The 11,029-nt window shown below is 73.9% G+C and overlaps 2 protein-coding genes across 2 annotated transcripts in view; one reads left to right on the plus strand and one right to left on the minus strand.

Moving 5' to 3' along the window:
- The window catches only part of H696_05991 (TKL protein kinase), a gene marked incomplete at both ends in the record, with an annotated part of 9,588 nt that extends 1,858 nt beyond the window's left edge, over nt 1-7,730 (minus strand). The window contains 4 exons of the mRNA XM_009499758.1: nt 227-4,898; nt 4,971-5,059; nt 5,614-6,966; nt 7,448-7,730. Of these exons, the coding sequence (XP_009498033.1) occupies nt 227-4,898; nt 4,971-5,059; nt 5,614-6,966; nt 7,448-7,730 (6,397 nt within the window). The remainder of the gene's footprint in view (nt 1-226; nt 4,899-4,970; nt 5,060-5,613; nt 6,967-7,447) is intronic.
- Nucleotides 7,731-9,542: 1,812 nt separating this feature from the next.
- Nucleotides 9,543-11,029, plus strand: part of H696_05992 (hypothetical protein) — a gene marked incomplete at both ends in the record, with an annotated part of 28,707 nt that continues 27,220 nt past the window's right edge. Inside the window, one exon of the mRNA XM_009499759.1 lies at nt 9,543-10,900. Coding sequence (XP_009498034.1) covers nt 9,543-10,900 — 1,358 coding nt within the window. The remainder of the gene's footprint in view (nt 10,901-11,029) is intronic.

Below are 11,029 nucleotides of genomic sequence, written 5' to 3' on the forward strand. Positions count from 1 at the left end.
GTGTGCGTGTGCGTGTGTGTGTGTGCACGTGTGTGTGTGTGTGTGTGTGCGTGTGTGTGTGTGTGTGTGCATGTGTGCATGTGTGCATGTGTGCATGTGTGCGTGCGTGTGCGTGTGTACGTGTGCGCGCGCACGCGCACGCGTCAAGGGCAGCCCCCGAAGGGCGAGCGGGCGTCAGGACAGCAGGAAGGCAGCGGAGGCGGGGCGTGTGCCGCGTGTGTCGCACCTAGGCGCCGCTTGGCGGGCGAGCGGGCCGGGGCCTCGCAGTCGGAGCGCTCGGGCCCGGAGCAGGCGCCCGTGCACTTTGGGTGGCACGGGGCGCAGGCGGGCGGCGAGGCCGGCCAATCGTCATAGAACCCGGCCGGGCAGTGCTCGACGCAGGTGCTGCCGAGCAGGCGCAGGAGCCCGGCCGCGCACCGGTCGCACGTGGCCACCGGGGCACAGGTGAGCCGGCCGTCGGCGGCGAGGTGGCACACCGGCGTGGCCGGCGGCGCGGCGCACCGCTCGCACCCGGCCGGGCAGGCAAGGCACAGGCGCTCGGCCGGCACCTGGGCATGGGCCTCGGCCGGGCAGGCGCTGAGGCAGGTGCCGGTGTCGACGCTCAGCCATGCGGCCTGGCCATCGGGGCAGCCGGTGCACCAGTCGGCCTGGCCGTGGCAGGAGAGGCACCCGGCGTCGCAGCCATGGCACACCGGGTCGTCGGCCGAGCGGACAAACTCCCCGGCCGGGCAGTGCGCCTCACAGCGCCCGGTGGTCGGGGACAGGAAGTGCCCGGCCCGGCAGGCGGTGCAGTAGACCGCGCAGCCGGACACCTGGTCCAGCTCGATGTCGCACGATGCGCAGCCGGCCGGGCAGGCCTGGCACTGGCCCCGCGACTGGCAGGCGGCATGGCCCCGGGCGCAGGAGTCCACACAGCGGCCGGCCTCCAGCAGCAGGGGCTCCGGGCAGGCGGTGCATTGGGACTCGCCCGGGCCGGCGCACAGGACACAGGGCCCGGCGCATGGCCGGCACACTTGGCCACCGGTGGCCGTGGCCTCGGCAAAGGTCCCCGGCGGGCAGGCGTCCAGGCAGAGCCCCTCCAGGCCCAGGGCCCGTGAGGCCGGGCAGGCGGTGCACTGGTCGGGCCCCGGGCCGGAGCATGTGGCGCAGGACACATGGCAGGGCAGGCAGGTGCCCTGGGCGTCGTCGTCGAGGAAGGTGCCGGCCGGGCAGCCGGCATGGCAGGCCCCGGCCCAGAGGATGGGCGCGGCCGGGCCCCGGCAGGCGGTGCAGTGCCCCGGGCCCGGGCCCTGGCAGCCGGCGCACGAGTCGTGGCAGGGCTGGCACCGGTCGCCATCGGCCCAGCTGCCGGCCGGGCAGGAGGCCTCACAGCCATGGCCGTGGAGGAAGTACCCGCGGGCGCACTTGGTGCAGTGGGCCGCGCTGTCCGGGCAGGAGAGGCACCCCGCCGGGCAGGCGGTGCAGCCGGCCGGCGAGGTGTTGAAGCCGGCCGAGCAGCTGGCGACGCAGCGCATGGGCGACACATCGGCCGGCAGGGGCAGCAGCCCGGCCCGGCAGAAGTCCGTGCAATCGCCGGCCCGGAGCCCGGAGCACGCGCCGCAGGAGATGGCACAGGGCAGGCAGCGCTGCTCGACGGCCAGATAGCCGGTGGCGCACTCCAGCACGCATGCGCCATCCTGCAGGAAGGTCCCCTCGCAGCGCCAGCAATCCGTGTCCGTGGGCCCGGTGCACGCGGCGCATGCCGGGTTGCAGGCGACGCATGCGCCGGACGATGCGTGGCGGAAGTGCCCATCCGGGCAGGGGGACCGGCAGGGCCCGGTGGCGGCCGGCGTGCCCGGCGACTGGGGCGCATGCTCCAGCCCCGGCAGGCAGGCGGTGCAGGCGTCATCCGCCGGGCCGGTGCAGCTGGCACAGCTGGCGGCGCAGGGCTGGCACGAGTCGGTCCCCGGGTCGGGCCACGTCCCGGCCGGGCACACCTCCGGACAGGCCCCGGCCCGGGTGAGATACCGGCCCGGCAGGCAGGTCAGGCAGAGGTCCGCCGTGCAGGAGGCGCAGCCGGCCGGGCAGGCCACGCAGCCGGCCGTCCCCTCCGGGCCGCCGGCCGGAGGCCCCTCCTGCCACCGGTGCGCCGGGGCACACACCTGGCACCGGTCCGCGGCCCCGTGGCACAGGGCGCAGGCGGTGCTGCAGGCGGCGCAGCGCGTCTGGCCGACATACTGGCCGGCCGGGCAGGAGGCGCCACACAGCGACGGGACCCCGGCGTCGGCCGACAGGAAGACCAGCCCCGGCTGGCAGGCAAGGCAGCTGACGGCGTCGGAACAGGTGGCGCAGGTGCCGTGGCAGCCGGCGCAGAGGCCGGTGCCCGGGTCGAAGTGGCCATCGTGGCACACCTGGCACTGGGAGACCCCGGTGCAGGCCTTGCACCGCGGGTCGCACGGCTGGCACTGGCCGCTGTCCGGGAAGAAGCCCTCCGGGCAGGTGGCCAGGCAGGCGCCCGAGTCCGGCTGCAGGTGGAGCCCCGGGGCGCAGGCCAGGCAGTGGCCATTGGCCGGGCCGTGGCACGTGCGGCAGGCATCATGGCACAGGGCACAGCCCTGCAGGGCCACATCGCCGTACTGCCCCTCGGGACAGGCGTCCAGGCAGATGGCCGCCTCCCGGTGCATGAACCGGTCCCGCGGGCAGGCGAGGCAGGTGTGGGCATTGCCCGGGGTCTGGCAGGATGCGCAGGTGTCGTGGCAGGGCGCGCATGCGCGATGGGTGTCATTGACGGCCATGTCGGCCGGGCAATCGGTGCCGCAGGTCCCGGCATCCGGCGACAGGAGGAGCTGCCCCCGGCAGGAGGTGCACCGGCCGTCGGGCTGGCAGTCGAGACAGTTGGCCGGGCAGGCGACGCACTGGCCGGTGAGCTGGTCGCCGGCCGGCGGCAGGCCGTCCTTCCAGCGGAAGCCGACGTCGCACTCGAGGCAGGCGTCCATGCCGCCGGCGCACTGGCCACAGCCGCCGGTGCAGGATGCACACCAGCCGGAGGCCGGGCGCGACAGGGCCGGCGACCGGCAGCCGGTGCAGGCCGCCGGCCCGGTGCACTCGGTGCACTTGGCCGGGCACGGCTCACAGGTCCCGGTCAGGCCATCGGGCCAGGTGCCACTGGGGCAGGTCAAGCCGCAGGTGCCATCCGGCTGGAGGAGCCCGGCCCCGGGGCAGGAAAGGCAGTGGCCCGGGCTGGCGGCCAGCCGGCAGCCGGCGCAGGAGGAGTGGCAGGGCTGGCAGTGGTCGGCCGGCTGCAGGGGGTCGAGGGGCCCGAAGCCCGGCGGGCAGGCGGTGCAAATGTACCGGTCCGCGTGGGCCGGCAGGTGGCAGGCGGCGCAGTCGGCGTGGCAGGCACAGGCGCCGGTCGGGTCCGGGTACAGGCCGGCCGGGCACCGGTCCAGGCATGTGCCGGGATCGGTGGGCAGGAAGGCCGCGCACCGGGGGACCAGGCAGTCCCGGGCCCCGGGGCCGGCGCATGTTTGGCATTCCGCATGGCAGGGCAGGCACTCCGGGCCGAAGGTCCCCTCGGGACACCCGTCCGGCGCCACGCGGACCAGCATGAAGGTGCCCTTTTGCTGCAGGTGCCCCGACAGGAGGAAGGCCCCGGCGGCCGGGCGCCCATCGGCCAGGGTCCACTCGCCGACGAGGGCCGTGAAGAGGATGTTATTTTCGCTGAAGGCCATGCCGCCCGGCAGGGGGGACATTTGGGCCGGGCCGAAGAAGCAGGACCCCAGCCCGCCGGCCGGACAGTGGAAGGGCGCCACCCCGACCAGGGACTTGGTGGCCACCACCAGCGCATGGGGGTAGCTCCCGTGGCCGGTCAGCGGCAGGATCCACGCCCCGAGCGGGGTGCTGGGCAGGACCCCGGCCACCGGGGCCAGGAGGTGCTCCGCCGCCAGGGTGACCCAGGGCCGGTCCGGGTTTTCGCGCCCGGTCGAGTGGTGGACAAGGGCCCAGTGGACCTGGGACCCGGATTGCAGGAAGCCCGTGTGGAGGATGTCGTGCTGCAGGACGCGCGAGCCGTCCTGCCGGCGGGGCAGCGACAGGACGCGCCAGGCGTCCGGGTCCGGGGCCCCGGCCAGCGACACCTGGCCCGGGGCCCCCGGCGCCAGGGCCTGCAGGGATGCCCCCAGGGGCGGGTGGAACCGGGTGGGGATGGAGGCATTCTGGATGAACACATCCCACGGCATGGTGGCCGGGTTGCCCGGGGTGTGGCGCTCGCCGTAGAGCCACTCCCGGGTGTGGCCGGTGACCGGGTTCCGGCGGGTTGCCACGACCACGGTCTGGGCCCCGCGGAAGGGCTGCAAAATGGCATACAGGTGGGTGTTGTCCGGCTGGAAGGCGAAGACGCTGACATTCAGGCCGATGGATGCCGGGTTGAATTTGAGGAAGCGCACGGGCTTGCTCAGCCAGCCGGGGTTGAAGAAGCCCACCACTTGGAGCGGGCACTCGTCGGCGGGCCGGTCGCCCGGCAGGGTGCAGCTCAGGGCCACGATGCGAGTTTCCAGCTCCCGGAGCTCCAGCACCAGGCACAGGTACACGGTCTTGCCCTGCATCAGGGGGCCGGCCTCGGCGATTTGGTTGATCTCATTGACGGCCGGCAGGCCGGTGACCGCGGTGACCGACAGCCCGGGCGCCGACCCGTGGCTCAGGGCGTCCAGCTTGAGCATGCCATAGGTCCCCCCCTCGAGGCCGGCCAGGATGGACGTCGGCCCCGGGGCCTGGACCGAGGCATTGGACACGTGGAGGTGGCCATTCTTCAGGTAGGCGACCGAGGTGCAGGTGGACAGGACCCGGGTGCTGGCGGTCTGGCCATTGGCCAGGCCGTTGGCGTGGATATCCAGCCGGGCCAGGGATGTGGGGATGCACACCTGGCCCTGGGGCTGGGTGTCGGCCGGGCAGGTGGCCATGCAGGCGTCCGCCTGGGCGTGGGCATTTCGCACGAGCAGCAGCCCCGCGTGGCAGGCGGCGCACTGGAAGCCATCGTCGGTGCAGGTGCGGCAGCCGGCCACCTGGCAGGGGCGGCACTCGACTGTGTGTCGGGGGGGGGGGTGGGGGGGGGTGGGGGAGATGAGATGCGAGTGCCGGGTGCCGGGTGCCGGGTGTCGGGTGCCGGGTGCCGGGTGTCGGGTGCCGGGTGTCGGGTGCCGAGTACCAAGTGTAGAGCATCGAGTCCCGAGTGCCGGGTACCAAGTGCCGAGTGTCGAGGGCCGAGTACCAAGTGCCGAGTGTCGAGTGTCGAGTGTCAAGTCCCAAGAATCGAGTGCCGAGTGCCGAGTGTCAAGTCCCAAGAATCGAGTATCAGGTGTCGAGCATCGAGCCCCGAGTCCCGAGCCCCAAGCCCCGAGTCCCGAGTCCCGAGTATCGAGTCCCGAGTCCCGAGTATCGAGTATCGAGTCCCGAGTATCGAGTCCCGAGTCCCGAGTATCGAGCCCCGAGTTGCGAGTGCCGAGTATCGAGTCCCGAGTACCAAGTATCGAGTATCAAGCGACAAATAGCCGCAAAGCAGGCGCCAGGGATGTTAGCATCATAGCCATGACAGGATGCGCGGCAGGGCGGAGGGGCCAAGAGGGACACCGTGCGCACAGCGATTGAGCGTGATGTAGGAGGGGAAGAAGCCGTCGGAGCACATGCCGCACAGCTCGTGCAGCGACTGGTGCAGGGTCGCCAGGCGATTGGGGGCGCAGCGCCAGGACCCGGCGGCCGGGTCGCACTCGATGGAGGGATCGGTGTCGCAGCGGAACTCCCGGTCCAGCATGTAGGCATGGCCGTCATGGACGATGACCCACTGCGCCGGCTGGTCCGGCTGCGGCAGCAGGGACAGCATGTGCGAGGTCCCCGGCGGGAAGGTCACCCCGGGGGGGCGGCCAACAGGCTGCCAGACCAGCTGCCCGGTGGTCGGGCCGGCATTCGGGTCCGGCGGCAGGTAGCCCACTCGCCAGAGGGCGTGGCTGTTGTGCACCAAATAGAGGAAGCCACTGGGCCGGGGGGTGTCCTGCAGCCGGGGAACGAGGTGCGTCCGGAGGCTTTGGCGATCTTGCGGCAGGGCCGGCGATTCGAGCAGGTACTCCCAGGTGCCGGCGGTGGCGTCGAGGCCCACATACACCAGCAGCTGCGAGGTGGTGGTGACGATGAGGTCCATCTTGTGGCTCTCCGAGGAGAGGAAGCGCGTGGCCGCCATGCCGACCACCGGCTGGCTGGTGGCCACCGCCTCCGGCGACTTGTCCGGGCGAATCCACACCCAGCCGGCATTGGTGCTGGCCATGAAGAAGCTGCCCGGGAGCCCGGCGGTGCCGGGAGCCCGGACATTGGGGATGCTGCCGCCGAGGGCAAGCCAGCCGGTGCCATTCCACCGGATGACCTGGCCCACGGTCGCGGTGGTGGTCTTGACCAGGACCAGGGCCCGGGCCTCATCGCCGAGGGTGCTGGCGCTGGCGGCCAGGAGGTCCAGCGTGGCCCCGGGGACAGGGGCGTAGGCGTGCGCCATTCCGGCCGAGGCAATCAGCAGGTTGTTGGTGCTTTGCCAGATGAACAGCGGCGATGCCCGAGTGGAGGACAGGACGTGCACCGGGCCGGTGGGCTCGGTGGCCGATGGGGGGAAGCTGCCCTCCTTCGAGCCGGACCGGCTGAAGTACTGGCCCAGGCGCGGGTCCCAGCCGGCCTCACGGGGGGCCGCCATCTGGATGTGGGTCTTCCAGCTGGTCTTGGTCAGGTGGATGCATTGCATTTCCTCCCTCGGGGTGGCCCGGCTGTAGACCCCCGCGCAGTTGACCACGTCCGGCGTCGGGAGCAGGTACAACGGGCCGGCCACCAGGTCCCCGACCTGCACGGCCAGGGCGCCGGCATTGTGGCCGACGGCCACAAGCAGCAGCAGCAGCAACCCCAGCAGGGGGCGGAGGAGGGGCCGGCGGCGTCGGGGCGGGTCGGGGCGCGGAGGGCCTGTGTGCGCCAGAGGGAGGGAGGCGGAGACGGTGCGCCTGGCAAGCGGGGCCGGTGGTGGGCCGGGGGGGAGGGGGGGGGGGCGCGGAGGGCCTGTGTGCGCCAGAGGGAAGGAAGGAGGCGGAGAGGGGCCGGGAGGGGGAGGGGCCGGCTAGTGTGCTATGTGCGTGCGCGCACGCGGGTGTGTAAGCGGAAACGGGGACGGGGGGAGGCTGTTGGGACAAATGAACACCCTCCGCCCGGTGCGGGGGCACGAAAATGGGAACTTCGCAGGGGCGGCCCCGTTCCCGGATGGCGGGGGGCCGGGGGCCATCCCTCCCGGGTGGGTGTTTGTTGTTTTTTTTGCTTTCTCCCTCCCGGGCTCGCGGCGGCCGGGCGCCGGTACCCGGCGATGCCTGGCGTGCTGCCCGGGGGCCTCCAGCCGGGCGGCGCGCGCATGGACATCCCCCGGGGCGTTGGGCGGGCGCCGGCGCCGGCGGACCATGCCCTCGGCTGGAGGCCGGCGCGACCTGCCGCCGGGCGTGCTGCATGGCCACCGGCGCCCGGTGCGCCGGCTGGCCGAGAAAGAGCGTGGTTGGCCGGGCGCCGGTGCCCGACGATACCCGGCGCGCTGCCCCGGCCGGCGCGGCCCCGTGGCCCGGGCGAAGGTAAACAACGGCGCGCGGCCGGGAAAACGGTGGCCGACCGCGCGCCCATAGCCGCGCCAGATGGCCCGGCACATGTGGGACACCCTGCGCCCGGAGACCCGTCTGACTGGGAGGCATGGGCGCTCCCGGGAGGGGGGGGGGGGGGGGGCCCCCCGCCAGGGCAGCCGGGTGAGCCATCATCACCCATCGAGCACCCGACGAAAGTCGTCTGGCGCGCGGCGGCGGCGGCGGCGGCGGCGGCGGCCGAGGAGCGTGGCCCCGGCCCGGCGGCGGGGCCAGCCCGCGAAGCCGGCTCCTCAGCTCACAACCCGTGTGCCGGGGGGAAAATGGCCGCCACCGGGCGGAGCACGCCGCGAGGGGTGCTGCATGGCCGGGGCAGCCCCCCGAGCGCGCAGGGGGCTGGCCGGTAATCGGCATTCGTGGGGCGGCAGGTCGGGCGCCGGGGGGTGTGCGCGGGCACCCGGGGCAGGCTGGTCCGGCCGCCCCCCCCCCCCCCACCTGGGCGCGCTCCGGGGCCCGGGCTCGATTGGTCTCTCGGCGGCGGGATGCGCCGGGCCCGGATGAGGCCGCCGAGGGCAGGGAAGTTCACCGCCCTGGGGGCAGGGTCTTTTCCGGGCGGCGGCGCCCGGGCGCGATGACGGGCGCGTGGCGAGAAAAGACAATAACAAGCAGCTGGCATTTTCGGCGGCGGATCGGGGAAAAGCCCCACCACCGGGGGGGAATGTGTGCCGGAGTTCTGGAGTTCCGGCTCCGGCGCCGAGGGGCACGTGCGCCGTCCTGGCGCGCGCCCCAGGCCGTGATCATGCCCGGCGAGGTGCGTGCAGGGGGGGCCGGGGACGGGCCGGCGCTCGCCGTCTCGGGGATATATTGCCACGCCATCGGCGGCGCGCCCGGCTCCCCCCTGGAGGGACTCATTTCCGGCGGCCAACACGCCGGCCCGGGCCGGGGGGTCGCCACCATGCGGGGGTATCTGGTCACGCGAAGGGCCGCCGATTCGCCAACTCGCGCCCGGGCCGCCGGATAAGGTGCTCACCGATCGGGCCCCCGGTGACGCCGGCCGCCGGCCGGACATGCCGGTGCACGGGCGGGCTCCCCCCCCCCCCCCCCCCCCGGGGGGAGGGGCCGGCAAGGAGCCGCGCGTCGGTGCGTACGAGCCGGCGCGAAGGGGCGGAGCCGGCTGGAGCGGGGCCGGGCGTCAGGGTGCGGTCACGGCGGTGCCACTCGCGGAGCGAGGACCGCATCCGGTGGGTATCGCGGCACGAGGGCATCCTCCCGCAGCGCGCATGGAGGGGCTCCATCGGAAAAAAGTGTGTGCTCCCATGCCGGCGGTCGCCTCCACTCCCACCACCCCCCGGGCGGGGATGCTGGGCCCAGCTCACCGGGCTCCACCGGGCGAGGCGCGCGCTGCCGGCCACACACGAGCCGAGATTATGGCCCGGGGCCGGCGAGAGCAGCCCACCCCTCGGCCCGCGTCGGCCATTTGTCCGAGCGGGGGCCCCCTTCAGGCGCCGGTGGTGGCCGGGAAGGCGCCGGCGGCGAGGGGCCTGTTCCCGGCCGGGGGGCCGGGGGGGCGAGGGACCGGTACCCGGGACGTGAGCGACCGGTACCCGGGGCGCGAGGGACCGGTACCCGGCCTCGGCCGCGGGGCGTCGGGACACAGCATGCCCTCGGCGGCCATGCATGTGTGTGTTGTGGCTATGTCGGCGGCGCGCGCGCGCGCGCGGTGCTGGGCGTGCCCTTTAAAGGGTCCCCCGGCCGAGGGGGGAGCGAGAGCCCGGGCCATCTGGAAGACACACCGCTTTCGAAAGTTCCAACACCCCATCTCTCTCTCTCTCTCTCTCTTCGAGCGACGCGTCGCCCTCTTTGTCACCGCGGTGTGCACGCATTGCACACGGTCCCCCTTTCGATCGGCCCCGCGAGCCCGCGCGCATGCCCGAGCGCTCCTCGGCCCTTTGGCCGCGCCTTTCGGCCGCTTGCCGGCGCCCGCCCGCCGTGCACATGGGCCCCAGTGCGCCCGGCCACCGAGGCACGGCCATCGGCCGCGCCGTCGGCCTGGCGGCCGGCCTGCTGGCGGCGGTGCTGGCGCTGGCGGCGGAGCCGGCCCGGTCGCAAATGCCCCCGCCCTCGGGGCTGCCGGACATCTACCTCTACCGGCCGCTGGCGTCCATGACGCGAGCCCAGGGCCCCATACAGGTGGTCACCGCGCCGGGGGAGCTGTCGGTGCTGGTCCGGCAGGGCGACCCGGCCGTGGTGGAGGTGTATGACCAGCACGATGCGCTGGACGTGCTGCCGGAGTACCGGCTCGGGTCCTTCTTCGGGCCGGTGCCCCGGGAGACGGTGGTGTGCCCGCGAGGGGGCGGGGCCGACGCGGGGAGCCGGGTCCTGGCGCTGCCGGTGGCCGGGACCCGGACCCCGGCCCTGGTGCAGCACACCGCCCAGTGGCTGGCCCTGTTCGAGTCGGCGACCGAGCACCCGCTGCCGGGGCCGGGGACGGAGATCCTGCGCGGGCTGGCCGCCGGGGTGCACGAGGTGGACCTGCTCGGGGTGACCGGCGTGCCGGGGCAGCCGAAGCAGGGCCGGCTGTTCCTCGGCCGGCTGACGGCCGCCGGGCTGGCCGTGCGGCCGGTCGACATGCCGGTGGCCCTGCCGGTGCTCACGGCCACCGGGACCCGGGGGCACTTCTATGTGGCCGAGGAGGATGTCCTGCACAGCATCGCCCTGGCGGCGGACGGCACGGCCGTGGTGGCTACCATGCCGCTGTCGGACACCGTCGTCAGCATGGTGACCACGCGGCTGGTGTCGACGGTGGCCCAGTGCCCGGACCATGCGGATGTGGTGGTGGCCACGGCCGACGGCCGGCTGCGGGTGCTGCCCTGCCACGGGGGCAGCCAGCCCGGGCCGGAGCTGGAGGCCGAGGTGCCGGAGTGGCTGCTCTGGGTGCAGAACACCCTGATGGCCGTGGGGCCGGCCTCGCTGGACCGGCCGGCCGGGTTCTTCTTCTACCGGTCGCCCGGGGAGGATTTTTACGACCGGCCGTATGTGTGGCGCGTGAGCGTCAGCCCGGCCGGCGGGGAGCTCCTTTGGCAGCGCGTGGTCCTGTATGACCTGTATGTGGAAATGTATGCCATGGGCCGGTTCCGCACCTCGGAGGCCGGCCCCTGGGATTGGCTGGTGTTCGATGGCCGGCGGGTGCTCTTCGACATGGCGACCTTGCGGTGCGCCGCCGACCGGAGCATCGTCTGCGACGGGCCGCTGGGCGGGTACACCGACACGCACAATGCGTTCGAGTGCGCCGAGGGGCACGGCGCGTCGCCCTTCTCGCAGCCGGGCAAGCTGTGCGGCGCGTGCGGCATTCTTTGGTATTTGGATCGTCCTCCGGGTGCGTGCCGGTGTCCCGGGGGGGGGGGGGGGGGGGG

The sequence above is a fragment of the Fonticula alba genome, assembly GCF_000388065.1.
Source record: "Fonticula alba strain ATCC 38817 unplaced genomic scaffold supercont2.16, whole genome shotgun sequence".
NCBI classification, from domain to species: domain Eukaryota; order Rotosphaerida; family Fonticulaceae; genus Fonticula; species Fonticula alba.